At 41.0% G+C, this 22,479-nt stretch overlaps 1 protein-coding gene across 1 annotated transcript; it reads right to left on the bottom strand.

Annotated features, from left to right (window-relative positions):
* Positions 1 to 11,860: 11,860 nt before the first annotated feature.
* Positions 11,861 to 22,128, bottom strand: CD5L (CD5 molecule like). Its single transcript, XM_017860080.1, has 6 exons — positions 21,963 to 22,128; positions 19,690 to 19,716; positions 16,408 to 16,728; positions 14,980 to 15,321; positions 13,769 to 14,089; positions 11,861 to 12,546 (listed from the first exon to the last, which is right to left on the bottom strand). The coding sequence occupies exons 1-6, from the start codon at positions 21,988 to 21,990 to the stop codon at positions 12,542 to 12,544; spliced, it is 1,044 nt and encodes a 347-aa protein (XP_017715569.1). The 5' UTR covers positions 21,991 to 22,128; the 3' UTR covers positions 11,861 to 12,541.
* Between the last annotated feature and the right edge of the window lie 351 nt (positions 22,129 to 22,479).

Below are 22,479 nucleotides of genomic sequence, written 5' to 3'. Positions count from 1 at the left end.
GAGGGACTTTTTCAAGAATTCGGGTATTTCAAAGGAAGTTTTCTAAAGGCAGGTTCCTACTTTGATGAGTCTCATCAGGTTATGGTCCTGCTGAATTTCATCTTTGATATATCTACAACACTTTTCACCTTTGATAGGGATGTCTCCTGGATTGTTTCTAATCAGCACATTCTTCTTGTTCAGCAATACGGTCCCACTATGCCAACTTTCTCTAGTATAGTCATATTATGCAAACATGTCATTAAGCCAGGGACTGATGGGGCTGTCACCCAGGCTGTGTGTAGTGTCTGACCCTTGCTGCATATGATGACTTGTGTACAGGATCAACCTATTCATACAGATATATGCTTTGATATTTAAACTTTCAGTGTACCAGTAAATGAGCATGAAATCACTGAAAAATAAAATCATGGCAAATTACAATCTGGGGGATGTTTGAAAATGAAATACAGAAAATAAACATATGCAAGTTAGCTTCAGGGCACTTGAGAAGGGTTCACCATTAGTACTAACTCTGGCATTTGTAAAATTGCCCCTCTTTTCCCTCAAAATCAGGGTACTACCTATAATCTCTCCCATTACTACCTTTAGCACATTAGGATTACCAGTTCTAGGCAAGTGAAGCCTAGATTAGGGATTGGAGGAGAATAAACTATCTTAATTTTCAACATTTCTTAAATCCGTGAGTGTCTAGGATTAAGAATAACTAGAATACGTGGAAAGTAACCTATTAGGGGAAAGATGCTATCAGGCAATGATGTCTAAGTCCAAGTATCCAGTTCAATGAGTATGCCTGAGAAAAGAAGCTAGTCAGTGATACACAAAACTAGAGGGAAAAGGGAACAATGATGGTAACCAGGCTAACAGTGAAAGTGCTAAAAACAAATAGGTATCCCATAGATTTGTTTATTGGCTTGGGAAAGGCTGTGTGGGGATACGCTTGTTTAGTGTAAAGTTCCAGGACCAATGCAAAAAATTCTCCTGAAAGAGAACGTAGAGCCCTCTAAATCCAGGGTGTAAAGTTGTTTTTGCATACACCGTGCTGTTTCATCTCTCTCTTTTTCTTTTAATCTGTTAGGTTTTTTAATGTTTTAATTGACACATTGTAATTGTACATATTTATGGGGCACAATTTGGCGCTGCAATATAATACATGTATATGTTGCACAGCGATAATTAAATCAGGGTGGTTGGCATATCCATTGTCTCGTGCAGTTTTCATTTCTATGTGGTGAGAACATTCAAAGCCTCTTTCCCAGCTTTTTTGTAATATATAATATCTTACTATTAACCATAGTCACCCTGCTGTGCAATAAAACACCAAACCTGATTCCTCCTATTGAATTGTCACCTTGTACCCGTTGACCAATCTTTTTCTCTCTTCCCTCCCCATCCCTTCCTCAGTGTCTGATAAATGTTATTCTATGCTATACGTCCATAATATCAACTTCTTATTTTTTCAGATTCCACATATAAGTAAGGTCATGTGGTATTTGTCTTTCTGTGTCTGGCTTAGTTCACTTAATATGATGTCCTCCAGGTTCATTCATGTTGTCACAAATGACAGGATTTCATTTTGTATGGCTGAATGGTATTCCGTTGCATATACACACACCACATTTTCTTTATGGATTCATCTGTTGTTGGGGCCTTAGGTTGATTCATATCACATCTCTTCCTGTGTGTCCTGCTCCAGTGCCTTCACAAGCTGTTCAGATTAAAATGTGTTTCCTTGCCGGGGTCTAGCCCTAGCGTGTCCAAGGTACCCCAAAGGGGAGAGGCAAGGTGGCGAGAGACAATAAAGACACCAGACACAACATGCAAGAGGACACAGACAAGACTGCAGCCCAGCAAAGGGCTGACAGCCCTGAATGATTTTTACTATAGGCTTATATAGTATCTTATAGAACAATTGTCAATCAGCAGAGCATCAGGCGATTACATAATTATATATAGAATATTAGGCTATTCTCAGAAATTCATCAAGAACAGTTCTCTTCATGGATGGTCAGTTTGTTCTTCTTTCCTTGGTTACCCTTTTGGGGAATCCTGATCTTATTTTTTTTATGGAACTAGATAAGCAAGCTTAATGGTTAACATAACAAAGTCTTATATCAGACTTGGTGGCTCTTGCGGTTACAGGTGCTAGACGGGACCATTGTGTGATCTCTGAGGAAATGGTCATAGGGACAATTATAGCAGCACAATTGGTTATAGGCTTAGAACTGACACAGCAGTCTCTATTAAGTGCAAGGTTATACTTTAACATTGATTATATGACTATGTATAACAATTTTTCTTTTTTCTAATTTCAGTATTTAACTTTTATTTTGTTTAGGGCACCAAATTTAATATCCTTGTCGTCTTAGTGTGTCCCACAAACTTAAATCTTTTCATAGAATTAACCTCCCATCTATCCACGCCATTTTTTCACCATTTATATAATTCTCAGAATATGAAATAAGTTGGGAACTTAACCATGACAAATTTTGCATAGAATTTTTGCCTTTAGGGGAATACCATATTTCCTTTTTTCCCTTATGTGTTCCCATCACATACCCCCACTGGCCATTAACCCATATTGTAGGGACAGGCCCAGGGCCAAATTTTCCGAGGGTAATGTGGTAAGATTTTTCTTCTATCTTTCCAGCTCATGGGTATTGCCCCATTTTCCAAGATCTGGAGTGGGGGTGGGCAGTACTATTACCGAATGAGTAACACTCCCCAGACCTCACCGTGAATCCCCTCCAATAGTTGTCTGCATATATATGATCAACCAAATGCAAAGCAAAATAGCATAGATTATTCCAGCGATACAGAAGTGCCCACCAGCGCCACCTGCTGCACAGGCCTTGGAAATGGCCTTGCCAATATCCAGAGGGCTCAGAGCCTTGCTCGAGAGCAGCCTTATGCGATCAGGGTCCGGGTCGTCCCTCTCCTGCATGGCCTGCGCCATTTCCTCCTCCACAGATATAAAGGCTGTAACATTATTTGTTAAGCTTTCTCACACTTCTATTTTTATAATGTGATAGTTCATGCATGCACACAAAAAAGTAACATGAATATAAATTGTGAAATACTATGTTGAAATGAAAAACCATGAGCCTATCCCCAGACTGTTTAAGAACCTGAACATAACTAATATGATAGTATTGCATCTACTTGGGTGTGCCTTTTCTAACCCACTCCTTGTGTACTCTCCAGAAGTAACTACCACTCTCAATATTTTGTTTATAGCTCTCTTTCTTAAAAATCAGCTTATTGAGTTATAATTAATACACATTGAAATGAACCCATCATAATTATATAATTCAATGATTTTTGACAAACATACACACTGATGTAAATGCAATCACTGTCATGATCTAGAACATCACCATCATCTCAACAGGTTTCCTTGTGTGCCTTCCCAGTCACCCCAAACCTCCCAGAACTAGGTAACTCTCCATCTGCTTTCTATAGATTTGATTTGCCTTTTCTAGAATTTCCTATAAATTGAAACATATAATATTTACTCTTTTGTTTCTAAGTTCTTTCCTTTGGCATAATATTTTTGAGATTCATCCATGTAGTATGAATAAAGCTACTATAAACACTCATGTACAAAATTCTGGGTAAATATTCCAGGGTGGAATTATTGAGTGAGAATATGCTTATCTTTTCAATAAACTTAAATTACTTCCCTATGTGATTTTTGCTGTTTTACATTCCCACCAGCAGTCTGAATTCCAGTTTCTCCATATCCTCTCCAACTTCTTTTCTTTAAGCCAATTCAATGCATGTATAGAGATATCTTATGAGTTTAAATTGCATCTTTTGGCGGCCAATAAAGCTAAACATTTCTCATATGTTTATTAGCCCTTTGTATATTTTCTTCCTTGAAATGTCTCTTCATATTATTCTCCTATTTATTTCATAAGGCTGCTTGTCCAATTTTGTCAAAAAACAAAACAGAAAAAAGAGATCAGAATTATCTAATTTTGGTAAAGCCCAATTAATCTTTTCTCTTGCATGGCTAATGCTTTTTTTTTTTGGGGTGTAATTTTTTTTTTTTTTTTTTTTTTTTTTTTTTTTTTTTCTTGAGACAGGGTCTCACTTTGTGACCCAGGCTGGAGTGCAGTGGTATGATCATGTCTCACTACAGCCTCAACCTGCCAGGCTCAAGCGATCCTCCTGCCTTAGCCTTCTGAGTGGCTTGGACTACAGGAGTGCACTATCATACCCAACTAACTTTTTAATTATTATCTTTAATAGAGACAACAATGTGTGTAGTAAAGACAAATCTATATCCAGAGTAAGTGTCTATTCCAGTAAGGACAAAACACTACCCCTTCCATGATGGAAGTGGTCCCATGTAGTCAACCTGCCACCAGGTAACTGGCTGATTACTCTGGGAAGTAGTGCCATATTAGGGACTCAGTGTGGTCTCCACTGCTGGCATATTAAGCACTCCAAGGTGGCTGTAGCCAGGTTGCCCTTGGAGAGTGCAAGCTCATGATGCTGAGCCCCTGCATTAACTCCATCTTTCCACCATGGCCACTTTGTTCATGAGCCCATTGGGCCACAACAGGGTTGGCTGGGGAAGGGGGCTGACCCACTTTCACAGAATGCGTCATTTTATCCACTTGATGATTGAAGTCCTCCTCTGCTGAGGTCACCCGTTGGTGAGCGTTTACATGGAACCCAAATATCTTCACATTTATTTTGCTCATTCAAAGAAGTCTATCTACATATCCCATCCCCAAATTTCCTTATTCACCAAATTTCCAGTCATCTTTCTTTCAAGTCTCTGACCATCCAGCCAAACTATTGCCCACAGCCCATGAATTTCTGTAGCGTTGCACTTCAGGTCATCTCTCCTTCCAAGTAAAGTGCACAACCAGGTGCACTGCTTTAAGTTTTGCTGACTGAAGATTTTTTTTTCACCACTGTCTTTTAGGAATGTCTCAGGAATGTGCTGCAGCTGTCCACTTTCACGTGGTGACTGCATATTATGTAGAACCATCTATAAATCAGGCCAGAGAGTCTTCTCTTCCTCTGTCAACTGATTGGAGGGAACTCCCCATGAAGCCAGAGGTACAGGCTGGGAGAGAGAAGGCAGTGTAGCAGGAGTGGAGATTGTGGATATTTTAACTACCTCTTCATGTAATATCACTGAGGTACAAGGCCCCTAAATTATTTTCAGTTTTATTTCCCACCCTCTGAAACAAAAATGTCTTACCAATAAGTCTAGAGCAGCTGCTACTTCTCACACACTAGATTCAATCAACATAATGTCATCAATGTAATGGACCAGTGTTATATCTTGTGGAAGAGGCAGACTCTCAAAATCTCTGTGAAGTATGTCATGATATAGGGCTGGAAAATTGAAATGCTCCTGAGGTAGGACAGTGAAAGTGTAGTGCTAGCCTTGCCAGCTGAAAGCAAAATGCTTCTGGTGAGCCCTATTGACAGAGATGGAGAAAGAGGCATTTTCCAGATCAGTAGCTATATGCCAGGTATCAGGGAATGTGTTAATTTGCTTAAGCAACGAAATCATATCTGGTACAGCAGCTGCAATTCATGTCACCTCATGGTTAAGCTTATGATAATCCACTGGCATTCTCTAGGACCCATCTGTCTTCTGCACAGGCCAAATAGGTGAGTTAAACAGAATTGTTGTAGGAATCACTACCCCTGCATCCTTAATGGTGTCCCTAATCTCTGCAATTCTTCCAAGAATGCAGTCTTGTTTCTAGCTTACTATTTTTCTAGGTGGAGGCAGTACTATTGGATTCTACTTGGACTTTACCATCACAGTAGCCTCATTCCACAGGTCAGAGAAACAATGTAGGATCTTTGTCAGCTGCTGAGTATATCTATTCCAATTATGTATTCCGGAACTGGGGTTATAACCACAGGATGGGTTCAGGGACCCATTGGACCCAATGTGAGGCAGACCTCAGCTAAAATTCCATTGATCACCTGAACTTCATAAGCTCCTGCTCTGACTTCTGGAGTACAATGATGTTTTGGGTCTTCTTTATTCAGAATGAATTAGGGCCAGAATCCAATAGTCCCCAAGAAGTCTGATTATTTTCTTTTCCCCAGTGCACAATTATCCTGGAAAAAGGCTATAGGTCCCTTTGGAGAGGCTTTAGAGAAAGATTACTAACAAATTTTTGGTATTGTACTGGTGTTCTTCCTCAAAGGGACCTGCCCTTTCCTTCGTTCAGGAGGTTCTAGCTTTGTAAATTGGCTCGACTCTAGAAATTGATTGAGGACTGTGACTCTCTGTTTCTATGATTTAGGTTAGACTGTTGTTTCCTTGACCTAAAATGTTTCTGTTTATATAGATCAAGTAAGAAATTAGTAGGCTTCCTGTCTATTTCAATTCCAGAAACACATGATAATCTAGTCAGTGTCATAGGGCTCTGTGAGTCAGATAATTCTGATGGTTGCTTTGACTTTGTTGTCCACTTTGGTAACCACATCTACATAGCCTTTGGCAGTTGAATGCTATCACTTGGCCCCTGCCATCCTGGGATCCAATTACTCCTATTGCATTTTGATTTTCCAATTCAGTGACTGCAATTTCCACTGCAAGGCCAACCTACAGAGAAGAGTGATGACCGTTTTTCAGATGCCAGGGCTCCCCTCAGAAATTTATTTCTCACAGCTAATGATAAAATGTATGTCTTCCAAACCATTCTAGTATGTGTAAGTAGGTCTTAAATGATAAAACCTCTTTAACAGTCCACTTTCCCTAAGTCATTGAATCCCTTCTTCTACATTAAACCAAGGCAGTGTGTGCTGCCTCACTCTTTGTGGGCCACCTTTTGTTCCATGTTTTGTCCTACTAATCAAACAAACTGCGAGAGCCCTTTTCACCTTCCTGAGCTGCAAGATTAAAGAAGGAATATATACTTTGTAAGCCCATATCAATAAATTATGCCTAATCAAACTTAGGTTCCTTTCATCATTATCTTATACCTTTAGTATTCATTCCCACATGTGTTCCCTAGATTTCTGTCTGTTTGAATTAGAAAAACTCAAGCAGTTCTTTATATTCACCTTTAGAGGCCTGTTGCAATGTGAGTATAGTTATAGATCTAGAATCAAAGAAAAGTGGTAGGAGGGTAGGAGTGGGTCCTGAGGAGAATCAACATTGTCTTTTATGACTCTGGGGAGGCCATACAGTTTCCTCAGGCAATGCAAGTTTAGTCCCTCAGATGGAATAGAGAGGTCAGTACCTCTTGGGTGTGGATGCCACTCTGCCAGATGTGGTTAGGCTTCCTTAGAGTTTTCTCACACATCCCCATCCTAACTTACAGGATCTCATTATTTCCCAATCAGTGCCTGCACTTTAATGGTAGATATGCTGAAGTTCCAGGGGGTTAAATTGCTTTGTAGTTTAGCCAGTTGCACAATTAAAATCCAGCATTTGATTTTCAGTAATCTCAACTCTGTAGCTACAGGAGATAAGGGTCTCCCTTCAGAGCACATATAAAAGTTTTCAGGTGACTAATGTGGTAATTGAGCTGTGAATTCAAATCCCTGAGCTCCTCTTTTTCTTTCACCACTTTGCCCAGTAGTATTAAGAATAACCAGCTAACCTCATTGCATTTGCTAGTTTTCCAAAAATGTTTGAAAGTATCATAAACATAGTCACTCAGCTTCTTGCTTCTTATGAGTGGTTGATTAGGAATATCTAATGTGTATATTTTTGTATCTTTATTACCAATTCAAGCCATGAACAAACAGTGCTATCTTTATTATTGTAAATAAAGTTACCAGGATTTTTATATCTAATCAGATCATAGAGCCAATTTTAGAAACCCCATAACCAATTCAGAAAATTTATCCTTAAAATTCTGTTCCTCTAGAATCTCTTTCAGTACCAAAATCTGTATTTTGTCAGAGTTCTTCACAGAAACAGAACAAATGGTGTGTGTGTGTGTGTGTGTGTTACAATTTATTTAACATTGGTACACACAATTATGGAGGCTGGGAATCTGTTGTGTGCAATGTGGAGACACAAGAAAGGTGGTGGTGTAGTTCCAGACTACGTCTGATGGCCCGAGAACTAGACTTGATGTTGTAAGTTCTGATCCAACTGTGAAGGCCTGAGAATCAGGGGCACCAAGTATAAGTCCCAGTCCAAGGGCAGAAGAAGATCAATGTTCATCTCATGCAGTCATGTAGACAGTAAATGCTCCCTTTTTCTGTGTTTTTCTTCTATTTAGGCACTCAACAGATTAAATGATGCTGACCTACACTGGGAAATGCAACATGCTTTACTCAGTCTACTGATACAAATGCTAACTCATCTGGAAACATCTTCACAGACACACCTAAAAATAATGTTTAACCAAATATATGGACACCCCATGACTCCGTGAAATGAACATACAGGTAGTTTCAGGAAAAGTATTCATCACAGGTAGTTTCAGGGAAAGTATTAAGGAGGAGAAAAATAACCAAGACAGGGCCCAACCAGAGGTATCTGGATAGGCAGCATAAGGTGGGGTCCAGAGGCAATCATAACTTAGTTGCAAATTCCCATAGTAGAGTAGTTAAAAGTGCTATTATCCCTTCTAGTTTATTATCATTGCAACTTTATTAGCTCTTCCTCATGTTCCATTTTTTTCTAGAACCCAGAAGAAGGTTTATATTTGGCTTCTGCTTCAACCATTTCCCAGTATAACTCAAATTAACCTTTGATGGAGGAAGGGAAGAAATGAAGAGTAAGTGGAGGAGGAGTGATTGAGTGGTTCTGGGTTCTATGTGGAGCAAGAACTTAAGTCTCATTTCCTTGCAATGCCCTAGGAAGACAGTGGGACCTCAGAGGGGAGTACCTCCAGGGTGCATCTAGAAAATGTAGACTCCATGGTGTAAAACCTAATAGTCAATTCATCTTACTTGGTCCAACAACGCAGTCAATACATATCTCCTTCTTGAAACACTTTCTTCATTTGGTTTAAATATACCAGTCTCATGCTTACTCCTACTTCACTGTCTTCTACACCTGTGATGGACAGGTCTTATGCATGCTGACAGCTTCCCCACTCAAGTGTCCATGTGTCTTAGCTTTTCTACCTGTAATTTTCACTGTTACTCAGGAGTTCACTCAGCCCATACACAAGGTTTAACACCAACAGGAGCAACTCTCAATCAATGGGATATGAGATTTGGTAGATAAATACTTCAGCTTACTCATTCCTTGATGAGAATATTTTGAAATAATTTTTACACAGTGCCTCAGAAGACCCCCAGTGAGATGGAGACTCGGTTGCCCCTAGCAGTAACCAACTTATTAATGCTCACTTTATTGAATTTTATTTCTTTCCTACTAACCTTCCTCAGTCTCTCATAAGTGTTTCCTGAAATTATGACCTAATAAAAAATCTGCACCTAAATCCTTGTTTCAAGGGAATCCAAGCTAAAGTTGGATTAAATGTTGGTTCTCTGAGGCTCTGTTCTTGGATCTCCTCTCTTTTTCTGTCTCACTCATTTTCTTGGGACTGAAATCCTTTAGTCTAATGGCTTTGAATACTATGCATGTGCAATGGTTTCCCAGGTTATGTATCCAAGCCCAGACCACTCCTCTAAACTTTTATCTCCACATGGAGATCTAATAGGTATTAGACTTAACATGTCTAAACAGAGCTTCTGATAGCTCCTCTCCAAAAAATCTGCTCCTCTGGAAGACTTACCACAATTTAGTGAATCTGATGTGTTAGAGGAAAGGAGAGAAAGCCCATGTGGAGGGAATATGTTGTTAGAGGACAACAGTAACATGAGATGAGGTTGAAGGAGTAGGCAGGGACCAGATCATGCACAGGCATTTAAGTCAAAGTAAGAAGTTTACATTTAACTCGTGTGCAATGAGAAGCTCTCAAAGGCCCTTTAGCAGGATTATAACCTGATTTAAATTACATTTTAACAGAGAAATGAGACATTGAGAATAATTGAAAGTTCATCAGGTAACAAAGTTGAAGAGGGCTTTTCCAACAGAGGAAACAGGAAGCATGACTCGCTGTCAGTTCTGATTTGCCTATCTTCTATAAACCACCTTCACTAGACCTTTAATTGATCTATGTTTTAATGTGGAGGCCATGAGCTTTAAATGTCACCTTTGTAAAAGAATTATTGGGCATTTATACAACCAGGTCCACACAAAAGTAATATCTTGGAGTAATAGAAATAGAAATAGGCCTGTGTTTATAGCCCCTGGTCCTTATCTTTTCAGATCCATAAACGTGATTTTACAAATGCAATGAGAGTGTATTCATTAGTAATAACTGGGTTTAGCTACTCACCCTTACAAAAAATTAATGAATTATCATTTTATGAATTTAAAATAAATATATTATCTGGGGTTCTTTTGGTTGGAAGTACAAAAACCAACATAAGTCAATCAAAAACTTCAAAAAAAATTATTATGTACAATACAGAAGTTTGTCGCAGAACTCAAGGCCAGGAATGCCATTTGACCCCAGGAAGAGACAAGAATAAGAAACCAAAAATACTTTCTGGGTTTTCTGTGTGTTTCATCTATGTTCCCCTCTGAGCATCTGTTTCATTCTTACTCATGTATCTCTGTGGAAGGGCTTCCTCTGATTCTCTGATCCATGTGCTAAAGCATTTTCTTCCCTTCTCTGAAGCTAGGTTTATCTACCTATTTTCTCTGCTAGTTTTAAATATTTATTAAACAAATTGAACTACAATGGAACCGCGGGTTAGGATGCAGAAACGCACTCCAGTGTCATTAGCAGTCATGGGATCCCATAGCCAGTATTCAAGAGTCTAGCTCTTTCTGTAGGCAATCTGTCTCACATTTCATATCTGCATAATGAGGGTAAACATGACAAGCATGCCCTGAACCTAATGAATGGACAAGTCTGTCAGCAAATAGTATCAGTTCCATGCATTTCCTTAGGGACTCTTTTTTCAGAGGACCCAGTTATTCCACCATTTCAGCTTCACAATGTCAGAGATTCATTCTCTCGTCAGTGTTTTTCATCCTTCGTTAAAATCTAGTGCCTTAAGAATGAATCCTCTAGGACAGGTAGTGACTTAGGGAATCACAGTTTTGCCTCCGGACTCCCAGCCAAGTGTTGGGCTCTCTCCCTCCCATTCGCCTCCCGTCCCACTGCACCCCTCCTCCCACTCTCTGTCTTTCCTTGACTGTTGAGCTGTTTTGACAGAATTAATTGAGTAAGGAGCCAGAGACCAGTGTGATTCTGGGTTAGAAACATAAACGCACTGGTTAGAAGAAAAAGCAAAAAAATGTCGGATACAGGCACGGCATCAGAGTTGGCTTATCAGACATGTGTTAGCCTGAAGTGCAGGAGCAGCAGAATTGACTTTGGGAACACAGGCTGGAGCAGAAATAGACCGGGAGACTGTTCCACACCCAGAGGACAGCTTTTTACACATATAGTTGTATTTGCTGGAAAGTTCTCTTCTACTTAACCCTGTATGGGAGACTGCCATGGAGAATCTGACACAGCTGCTTCTCCATGTGCAGAAAGAGCATATCACACAGAGAAGCAACTGTTGAGACTGTGAAATCTGATTTATTATATAAGTGTAAATGTGTAAATGTAGCCATATAATAAGTACTCAGTCTAGCCTCAGAGTCTAAAGTTGTCAATTTTTACAATCAAGTCTTGATTCTCTTATTTCTGTCTTGCCTCAAGCTTACAGGCCCCAAAGACTCAGTTAATTCACTTTCGCTTGGCATGAGACACAACTTTATCCCTCCCTGACCTCTTTCTGCCTCTTTCTTGACCTTTTACCAGTAACCAATTATTTTTCTTTGAATAAAGTAAAATGTATCTTTGACATCCCTCTCGTTAAACGTCAACCATGTTGGCAGGTTGTGCAGGGATGGACAACAAAGATTTTTACTGGGGAAATCAGAGGATGAAACATCGTTTTTTAAATGTCATGAAAAGGTCTAGGATTATAGGACACTGCTCTGCTCCTGAAAGAATTGTCTACTTACACTAAGAAATAACAGAATAGTAGGGTGTTACTATTATGATCACCTGAAGCTTGAGGAGAAAAAAAAGTAGTTCAATCACAAGAATTCTAAGCTTTTCCCCAAGTTTCAAGAAAATGTCTACCCACATTTTCCTTCAAATGTTCCTTTCATTGTTTCATTCCTTTAATGTTGTTTGCAGACATAGATCTTGCCTTAGAAATGGTCTGCACATTCAGTCAAAGTGACAGGTCTGATGATTCCAGGAAGCTTGGGAAGAGGCATGAAAGGCCAGAACCAACGTCAAGGGGTCAGAGGTGAGCGCAGGACACGTGGAAGCTCATCTTCCCCAGCAAGAGGGAACTCAACAGCTCACATCTACAGGCAGCAATGGGAGCTGCTTGTCCCTGAGAGCAAGGCATAAGCCCAGTATTCAGACTCCTGAGGGGATGAGGGAGTAGTGGCTCAAGCCTGAACCCCAGAATGAGTACAAGGATAATCAGGGCTCAGGAGAACAAGCAGAGGGCAGGCAGGGCTAGTGGGGCCAGGTCAAGCATCAAGAACACCAGGATACTATCCTGTAAAGAGAAGAGGAAAATGCAGTAAGGATGGGTATAAAGGCCAGGAAGGAATTATTCACTTGAAACTCACATTAGCTAAGGAAGAAGTCTGGGGCTCAACACAGGAAAAAGAGCTAAGCTATGTACAGATCCCACACTGATGTGAGCCAGGCCAGAACCTGGTGCAGTATCCCAGGGACTTACTCAGCTAGCTCCATGTGAGTCACAAACAGTACTGATATCTATTAACATATCTTATCCTCACATAATCACAAAGTCTTTGAGGTAAACTAGACAAGCGTCTTTCTGTTTTACCCATGAAAACACTTAGGTTCAGAGGAGTTAAGTGATTAACATTACACAGCTTCAAAGCAGCAGCAGCAGGGTCAAACCCTAGCCTCCTGCAGTTAAATTTATTCTTCTCTGGGCACTAACTGCTTCCCATATTCCTTGATCAACTATCAGTTCTTATCTAGTTCCAGAGTCAGTGGTTTAACCAAGTAGCCCCACATGGATTACATAATGGGGCTTCAGACCCGAGGCTTTTTTGAGTCAGCCACCCAGGGGCTGCACTTGCATTTTTTAACCAAATTGGGACAGGGCTTCTTCCTTCAATCTCCTGAAGAGGTCTGTAGTTCAGGGCTGGTATTGTGGTCTCTCTGATAAGACTTTCTCATGGGCATTCTCAAAAAGCCCTCTACCGTAGTTCCACTCTCACAGACTAATTTAAAATCTAGGAGTGATGACAAATAGAATGAGGTAGAACCATCTTTCATAGTTTAACTTAGAGTTTCAAGGCTAGGGTCATCTAAGAGAATAACCTTGGGTTGAGAGTAAAGACTGTTTATTATGATCCTACTATATGATTTGAAAGCAGTTTTAATGATTTTGAAGAGTTGCTTAGTTTCTCCAACTTTCACTTTATGTTTAATATAAAGATGTTGATCAAATAATTTTCAAAACACCTCTTGTTTTTACATTCAATACCTGTATGTTCTCACAATCAATACCTGTATAGTGTCAGCCCTACCTCTACACACCAGCCCCAGGAATGAAACCCACCACAGGACCTGGACTTCCAGCCATATCCCTGGAAGTACTTATAGAGCAGGTGATGACTATGAGTAGCTTCATGGCGCTTGTGGAGATACCCTTTTCCCCAGAGTACACCCCCATCATTTCCTCTTCCTTTATCATCCTCCTTGCCAGCCCTTATGAACTCTCCATCTGTAGGACTTACCTGAGCAGATGACAGCCACATCTTCCTGGTGGGTGCAGTCGTGATATCCCCAAAATCTGTGCTGGCACTGCTCCAGGGACTGCTCCTCTCCCGAGCAATGAACGTCATCCAGCCAGATGCGGCCAACCCCAGGGCCATAGCTTTTCCGGTCTTTGAAGGACGGAGAGAGGGACTTTCCACAGCCCAGTTGCTTGCATACCACCTGGTCCTCCTTTTCTCCCCAATTATCATCACAGACAGAGCCCCATACGCCCTTGTGCAGCACCTCCAGTCGCCCAGAGCAGAGCTTGTCTCCTCCTACTAGTCTCAAGTCAAAGGGATCTGCATGATGGGGGAGGAAGTCAGAGGTTGGAGACAGGAAGGGAAAGGAGAAAAATAGATCATTTATTTTTAAAATTTTTTCATTTTGTATTCTTTGTTTGTTTTGAGATATCATCTCACTCTGTTGCCCAGGCTGGAATGTAGTGGTGTGATCACCACTCCCTGCAGCCTCAACCTCGAGGGCCCTAGTGATCCTCCCACCTCAGCCTCCCGAGTAGCTGGGACTACAGGTGCGTGCCACCAAGTTCAGCTTTTTTTTTTTTAATTTTATTTTTTAGGAGACAGGGTTCTACGTATGTTGCTCAGTCTAGTCTCAAACTCTTGGGCTCAAGTGCTCCTCCCACCTTGGCTTCCCAAAGTGCTGGTATTATAGGCGTGAGCCACTGCAACTGGCCAAGAAGATCATCCACATCCTCACCACCCCCATAAGCACATTTGAAACTTTCCACCTGTATTTCTGTGATCAGAGCTCCTTCTCTAGCTCTCCATCAGGTTCTAACCCCTGTTGTCCAGGTCGGCTTCCCTCACAAGGATCTTTTCACTTCCCCATCTATTTTATAAATCTAATATTTATAAATGACATTCTAATAAGTTTTAAAAATTGAAGAACTTAACAGATATATAGAAAGATGTGCCTTGTTCCTACAATATAGAATTCAAAATAATAAGAGTTCATATTAATATAGTGCTTAATATTTAAAGCATTTTCAGATACAAAATTTATTATTATTATATCCATTTCAAAAACAAAGGAATTAGTTATCTGCCCAGTTAAATAAGTTTGCAATGGTCCTTTGGTGCATGAGTAGCTCTTTGTAAATACTGTTTGAATGAGATTCCACATAATTAAATCCATAAATAAACCTAGTCTCTGGATGCACAGGCATTACCTTCACATTCGACCCACGTGTCTTCATCATGGATGCAGGTGCTCTTCCCCCAAGACCCAGAAGGGCAATCCTGAAGGGTTGCTTCTCGTCCTGAGCATGACATCTGGCTCAGCCACATGGATCTTTGGCCCTGGGCAGGTTTGTTGCAGCGTTTTTGAGTCAGTACAGCCCTCCCACATCCCAGCTGCCGGCACACCACCTTTGCGGCCCGGAGGCTCCAGGCTGTCTGGCACACACTATACCACTGGTTCTGGTGCTTCACTTCCACGCGTCCCTTGCAATGCCCGGGGCCATCAGCCAGCCTGACATTCTCTGGGACTGGGGAGAAAGGGCTCTCTGGGTCTGAGGGGAAAGAAAGAGAGTGTGTCTGTTCCCTGCCAGAACATGGTCTTCTCAGTAAAGGGGGCCCAATGGACCCATCTCTCAGTTCTTGGTGTTCAGTACAAGGCATGCTAAAGTGCTTGAAACTGCCTCATAGATGCCTGCTGAAAGAATGAATGAGGGAATTAATGAAGAAAATGTAGTTTCCAAATTCCAAGTTGCATCATTATCATTTCTGTAGCATTTTAGTTTTTCAAATTGTTTTCACGTTCAAGTTGTCATTTGATCCTCACAAGAGATCTTGTATAGACTTTTAAAAATAAATGCAATAACATACAAGATATGTCCAACACCAAATGCCTTTTGGTTCATTGTTGGCGCTGCAAACTAAATATATCAGATTAGTGCTCCCAACCCTCAATCTTTCTAAAAAATAGGACAGAGTCTTCAATGTCAAGGCAAAAGGTGACTGTTTCTCTAGAAACAAATTCTGTGGGGAGACAAAGAAAGAGGAGTCATGGACTAGCTCCTCAGTCACATCGCTGTCTAATGAACAAAAAAGAAGAGACTATTCATACATAGAAAGCAAGTATATGGGGTGAAGTAAAGGAACACAGACCTCTTTGTCTATGTATCTCTCTATCATCTATCCACCTATTAGATTGTGTTAGTTTCCTATGAGTATGTCTTGTCTACCTGACTAGAAGATAAACTCCTGGAAAACTAAGACTATTTTTTAAAAAGCATACATTATACTTTGTGAGCTCATTTCTTCCCCCATAACTCCATGCCCAGCTCCAGATACAAGATACTCTATTCAACAAATGTTTAGTGGTGTGCATGTTGGCATTTGTGTAAACAAGAGAAACAAGTTCTCATATAGATTGAAACTAAGTTAAAAGTATTTGCTCAATCAAGTAGAAATAGCAGTTCTAGATGAAGATATTGTTTATCTCCAGCACTGACAATTGGGAAAGTGTGAAATGTGGGGGGTGAGGGGCCAATTAGCCATTGTATGAAAGTCTATGGTGGGGAGTGAAGACAAATAAGAGTGGCCACGAGGGGTATGGCAGCTGGCAAGTGGTCTGGGGCCCCTGACATACTCACTCTCACACAATGCCCCAGCATCTTCATTATGTAAACAATTGTAAGCTTCTTCTTGCTCACATTGAGCCAGTGTATCTTCTGTTCCTGTGCAACCGACCTCTTGGATGAAGACCTTTTGCTCGTTTTCTGCTGGTGGCTCATATAAAATACCACTGGGGGTTCCGTTGGCAGCTCCACAGCCCAGCTCCTGGCATACTACAGCCACATCCTTAATGTCCCAGCCATCATCACACACGGTGCCCCACTGGCCATTCTGTTTCACCTCCACCCGCCCTTCACAGCGGTGGAGGCCCCCCACCAACCGCACTCCAGATGGAGACGCTGCAAAGAGATAGGTTATAGCTAGAGACCTGAGAGGAGCTCAGAGGGTCCTTAGGTATGTACTCAGTCAATCTGGGACTCTTCCACCATTCAAATGGTGTAGAGTGTTGGGGAACTAGAAATGAGGGATCAGAAGAAAAGGCGAGGAAGAGGAGCTTCAGAACTCCATCTCTGAGTTCTGGTTCTGCTACAGCCTTAATGGTACCCTGCCAAGAAACTCTACTTCAAGATACCTGGACATGACTGCTGGCATTATCAGATTGAAGATTAAGGAAAAGAGGTTGGTTGAAGATCCAGCAGAGTTTTAGATTCTCTGGAGGTCAGAATCAGAAGGACCTAAAGAGATCACAAAGTCCACCCCATTATTTCACAGATGAGGACAATCATCCTCATGAAAGTGGTGGTCCTGTGGCTACATTGTCCAAAAGAGGAAACCCCGGACCCGAACAGAGGTGTAAAGAGAATATCTGTTGTGTTTTTCTCCTTCTTGACTCTGTCTCTCTCCATGGCAGCCAGATTGAGGCAGAGTGTCTATAATTCAGGCTGAACAACCTAACTGTCTCTCACTCTCAGTGGCCAATCCATGCCCATCCTTGCTGCTTCCTATAAAATTGTTCCTTGTTCAAGTACCCACCTCAGAAGAAATACAGAGCACTGGGAGAGGGAAGAGTCAGAGTCTCAGAGCCCCAAGAGTTTGATCTAATTCTACGGACTAGAAGCATAAGAGAGGATCCATGGAACCTCCAGATAAGTTGTGAGAAATCTAGGACTTGGTTCAGTTTCATGTCTAGAACTCTGGAAGTAGAAAAGACTAACAGAAGTGAGGTGAGATGGCTCATGCCTGTAATCCTAGCACTTTGGGAGGCTGAGTCAAGTGGATCACTTGAGGTCAGGAGTTTAAAATCAGCCTGGACAACATGGTGAAACCCTGTCTCTACTAAAATAAATAAATAAATAAATAAATAAATAAATAAATAAATAAATACAAAAATTAGCCAGAAATCGCTTGAACCCAGGAGTCGGAGGTTGTAGTGAGCTGAGACCATGCCACTTCACTCCAGCCTGGGCAACAGCGACACTCCATCTTGAAAAAAGAGAGAAAAAGAAAAGACTAACAGAAATTATCTTCCTTCCACCAAGACATGCAAGGAGAGTAGAGATGGCTGTGTAGGGAGACCAGGGAAGAGCCTATTAGACAGCAAACACTTGTTAGGTGAGTACTATATTTCTGTTTTGTTTGTTTGGTTTTTAGTGAACTCAGAGAACAGCGATGAACAAGAGAGATAGCATTGCTGCCCTCAGGAAGCTTATATTAAGCTTGGCAATCCCACCAAGCCTCCTGCAGCCTCAGAGCAATATAGCAGAGGCTGAATTTGCCATGTTTACATGGAGAGAGACAGTTAGCTGACAGAGTTCTGGTGCACCAGGAGAGGCCACGTTTGGACTGGAAGTCTATGGCCTATTGGAAGATGAACAGCTTAATAAGGGCCAACATGGTTCACATGGGATGACCCAGATTGCATGCATGGATGGAATATGACTGCTGAGGACCAGATTTCCCACAGACTGCCTTGTCTCAACTGCACACAAACTCCCCAGAGTTTAGAATCAATCCAAGAGAAGTAGTTTAGTGAGAAAACTCTAACCTGGCTAATTTTAAACTGCATCAGGAAGTTTATGTTTAGTTCATGCATTTTTTTTTTTTTGTTTCTTTCCTTTTCTTCCTTAAATTTTTTTGGGAAAAAAATATATAAAATGGAGGCTATAGATAGCAATTAAAAGTTAACCATAAAAAATAAGGCTTTTATATAAACCATAAAAACTAAGAAAAGTTTTCATTTTCACACAACTGAGTTTAAGGCTCATAGATCTGGATAAAAATATAATTTAAGAGCAGTTACCCAAAAATGTTTTTGATCTTCACGAGTAGCATGAACCATAAATAATTTTGGGGTCATTGTATCTGAGATTAGAGTTTGGATTGGCATTATTGCATACTACAGGAAATACTAGCTATCAGGATTAACAGTATATTTTCTTTCCTTGCTGATTACAAAATTCTCAATTTTTAATCAGTTTTCATTTTCTATGGGGTAGAAGACTGAAATAGCCATGGGAAAGAAGAAATAAATTTAAAAAAAACAAAAAATATGTAAACAAGAAATTCAGGGAAAGAAGAAATAAATTTAAAACAAACATTTTTAAAACAAGAAATTCAGCTTGATAAAAACAGAAGGGTTGAGAAAATAATAATCTGAATGTCCAGATGAGAACCCAGGAAGGTTGCATCCATCAGGGTATAGAATTCTCCACACCAATAGCAGTGTTTCTGGCTGCCCCTCTCTGGTAAAGTCTCTATGATCAAGCAGAAAGGGAGACTGGAGGGATAATATGCAAGAAACGGATAATCCACAACCTGTAGCCTCCCCTTCTATAAACTCATTCTCTCTGTGCACCTTTTCCTTGGGTTTACAATTTGTGCATTACCCAAAGACTCCCTGAGCAGGAAATCCAGCCTATACTCTGCTGGTCAAGCTATGTGCTGCAAGCAACAATGCATTTCTAATTCAAACAAAGATACCATTAAGCCTGGCAGGGGGACCTGGATATGCTGGAAACCAACAGGAAGAAACCGAAAGGAAGTTCATTTTTCAAGTATGCCCATAAGGCAGTGAAGTGCATTCTAGACCTGAAATGAACCTAGCTCTTACTTGGATGCTGGCCAAGTGGCCACAGAAACCAAGTAGGGACAGGTGCCCTGCCAGGGTAAACCACCCAAACCCTTCTAAATTCTGGAGGTGGAAATCTGCCCACACAAGACTGACTGGGTGAGGTAGGAAGCCAGAAAGGAAATGTGCTGGGCCTGTTTTGAACCAGTCTTTCTCTGTGGCTCAAGAAGTTTCAAAATTTCCCCTCTCCTGAGCTTGAGGCCTCCCTCTCAGAAACCCCCAAAAATCTTACCTAGGAATGCAGGTCTGGTGCAAATGGCTGGTGAAGAAAGAAGGAAATGAGTGAGGTCAATTTCCAAGACTTTATTCAAAGAACACGACTCTCTAGAAAGCCTTCGCAGAACCGTGTGAGACAAGAGTGGTAGATGCAGCACCTCCAATGTCAGCCCTGTTGGGACCTTCTTCTGGGATGACCATCTTCCAAGGACACAGGGACACTGGCTAGAAATCACAGAGACCAATTCTACCACAGCTAACTGGTTCAGCCTGTTTCCTTCACACACGGTGGTGGATAGATTGGTTTTCTATTCTAGTCAATTAGATTGATTGGTTATTACTGCCTGAAGTAAAAGTGTGGTGATGCAGCCTCTTGGCACAACAAGAAAGAGTGCTGGAGGCCACTGGGAAGATGCACTGGCCAGGGGAGATAAAGATGCCACGGTGAGCAGTGCAGAAAGTAGGGCAAAGGGGCAGGATATGTCTGTGTTCATTGGCACAGCATTTAGACCAGGTAAGCAAACTCTTACTGTAAAAGGCCAGACAGTAATATTTTCAGTTTTGTGGGCCATATAGTGTCTGTTGCAACCACTCAGCTCTGCCATTGTAGCCTGAGGACAGTCTCATGTATGTATGCAAATGAGGATGGCTATGCTACATTAAACCTTTATTTATTAGACACTGAAATTTAAATTTCTTGTCATTTTCATGTGTCATAAAATATTATTTTTCTTTTGTTTTTTTCCTACCATTTAAAATTATAAACCTCATTATCAGCTTGCAGGCTGTTTTAGCTGATTTAGATGAATAGCTCAGAAAGTGGCTCTATATGTAGTTCCAAACCTCCAGATTCCAGCAGCAGCCTGTCTTTAACACATGGGAGATTCTTCCTACAGGATCTCTGTATATTTGGACTCCTTTCTCCATAAGGTCCCTCCTAATGCTGTAGAGAGTCCTGAACCCTGTAACCTTCAGAAGTCACTGAGGCCTATGCGTTTTCAACTGCAAAACACCCACCTCCCCCATCTTACAGGATTTTTCGGAAGGAGCAAATATCTTTGGACCTCCAGCCTACAGTTTTTCAGGCAGATTCAAGTGGTTTACCCTGGAATATTTTCTTTCCTTGGTTTCCAAATAACTTCTCATTACCCTCATTCCCTTAATCTTTAGAATGTGACCACTCTCAGACTCAATGAGGCCTTCTCTGCAACCGTCCAAAACTCAAGGTTATATTATACATAATGGGAAAAATTGCATAACCACCACCCCAGCATGTGTACATGTGAAGGAAAGTGAGCCTGGCGAGCCTGATATGCAGGTGCAAACATGATATGTCCAGTAAGTGACTCTGAAGCTCTGCAGTAGGGTGGGTAACTGCAGAAGGCATGGACCAGAAAGGCTTCATGAAGCATGAGCCTGGAAGACCTAGTAGTATATCCATGAGGGGCAGGACTAGCCGTTGAGTGGTGTGGGGGGTGTATGGATGTTTAAGATGTGGTCAGTCCCTTACATTGAACACAAAAGTGTCCTGTTGAGAGGCTTGCATGGGCTTTGGTGGTGCAGTAGGTCATCAGGACATAAAAGTGGATGTGATTGATTAGTGTAGGGACTTACCAGGCCTTGCTAGATGCTTTATATTAGTTATCTTATAAAAAATACTGCTAAAAACCTCTGAGGAACATAATCTTATCCTCACTTCATAGATGAGAGAGCAAGATTTCAGAGAGGTATGGTAACCTACGAATTCATAAAGCTAAGAAATCAAAAAGGCAGGATTGAAAACCAGGTCTCCTTTGCTCCACAATCACCAGATTAACTAGGTTAATCTCTAGATTATTCTAAGCAATGAGAAACTGCAGAAAATTTTTTTAAAAAATTATATGAAACACTTTTCAGAGGAAACCAGACAATATGATCAATGAAAGGTGATTGTCTTGCAGTTCTACTTCCTTTCCTGGCTCTACTTGCTGCTACCTGGTGCCCATTCATTTGTCTTCTTACTAATAGTACATTTAGAAACATTTATGTAAAAAGAGAAATGGGATAAACTACCATTACTCTGTCATTACAAATATAGGAAAATAGAAAAAAATCTGATAAAGTGAATTACAAATGTGTATGGATTCAGTGGCTTTTTAAGGATTAGACTAGTTACCAAATGTAGAAAGGAAGGAGAAGCTCACCCTTGAAAAACATCTAAATCTGTTCCAGGTTCACAGGGAGAAAGTTCTCCTAATCAAAGTTCCAGAAAACTCTGAAGCCTAAACCAGCAGGTGCAGAGATACTCACCAAGGATCAAGGAGAATAGTAGAGCCATGACCAAGGCAGCTGAAGATGATGAGCTGAAATGTAAGGCTGGAAGGAGACCCCCGGGCAGCAATATTTAGTTTGAGCTCCAAATATGTTAAGAGGAGGGACAAAGACAGGTCCTGAGTGTGGTCAAAGCATTATCAGATGGTCAGAAACCAATAGACTTGGGAGGCAGAACTGACAGAGCTGGACTTGCTGAAATCAGCATGTTCCAGAAGAAGGGAGGTGGCCAGAACTGGCAGAAAATTCCTGAAGAGAAAACAGAAACAGGCTGTCATGACTTGGTTCTGCTGTAAGTCCAGCTCCATCCATCTCTGCTATAGCCCTTTTGTTATGTAAACAGAGGAAACATCTCCCACAAGGAAAGGCAGGTACCAAAAATATGGTCATCTCTCAGTAGAAGACAAGGCAGTACTTAGTCTCCAAGGATGGTTTGCAAGGGAAGTAAGTCAATTTTTATTCCTTTACCCAAGAGGGAAGTGTCTAGAAAATTTGG

The sequence above is a fragment of the Rhinopithecus bieti genome, unplaced genomic scaffold (genome assembly GCF_001698545.2).
Source record: "Rhinopithecus bieti isolate Rb0 unplaced genomic scaffold, ASM169854v2 scaffold_53775, whole genome shotgun sequence".
In the NCBI taxonomy this organism is placed as follows: Eukaryota; Metazoa; Chordata; class Mammalia; order Primates; family Cercopithecidae; genus Rhinopithecus; species Rhinopithecus bieti.
This window is presented reverse-complemented; position numbering and strand designations above follow the sequence as displayed.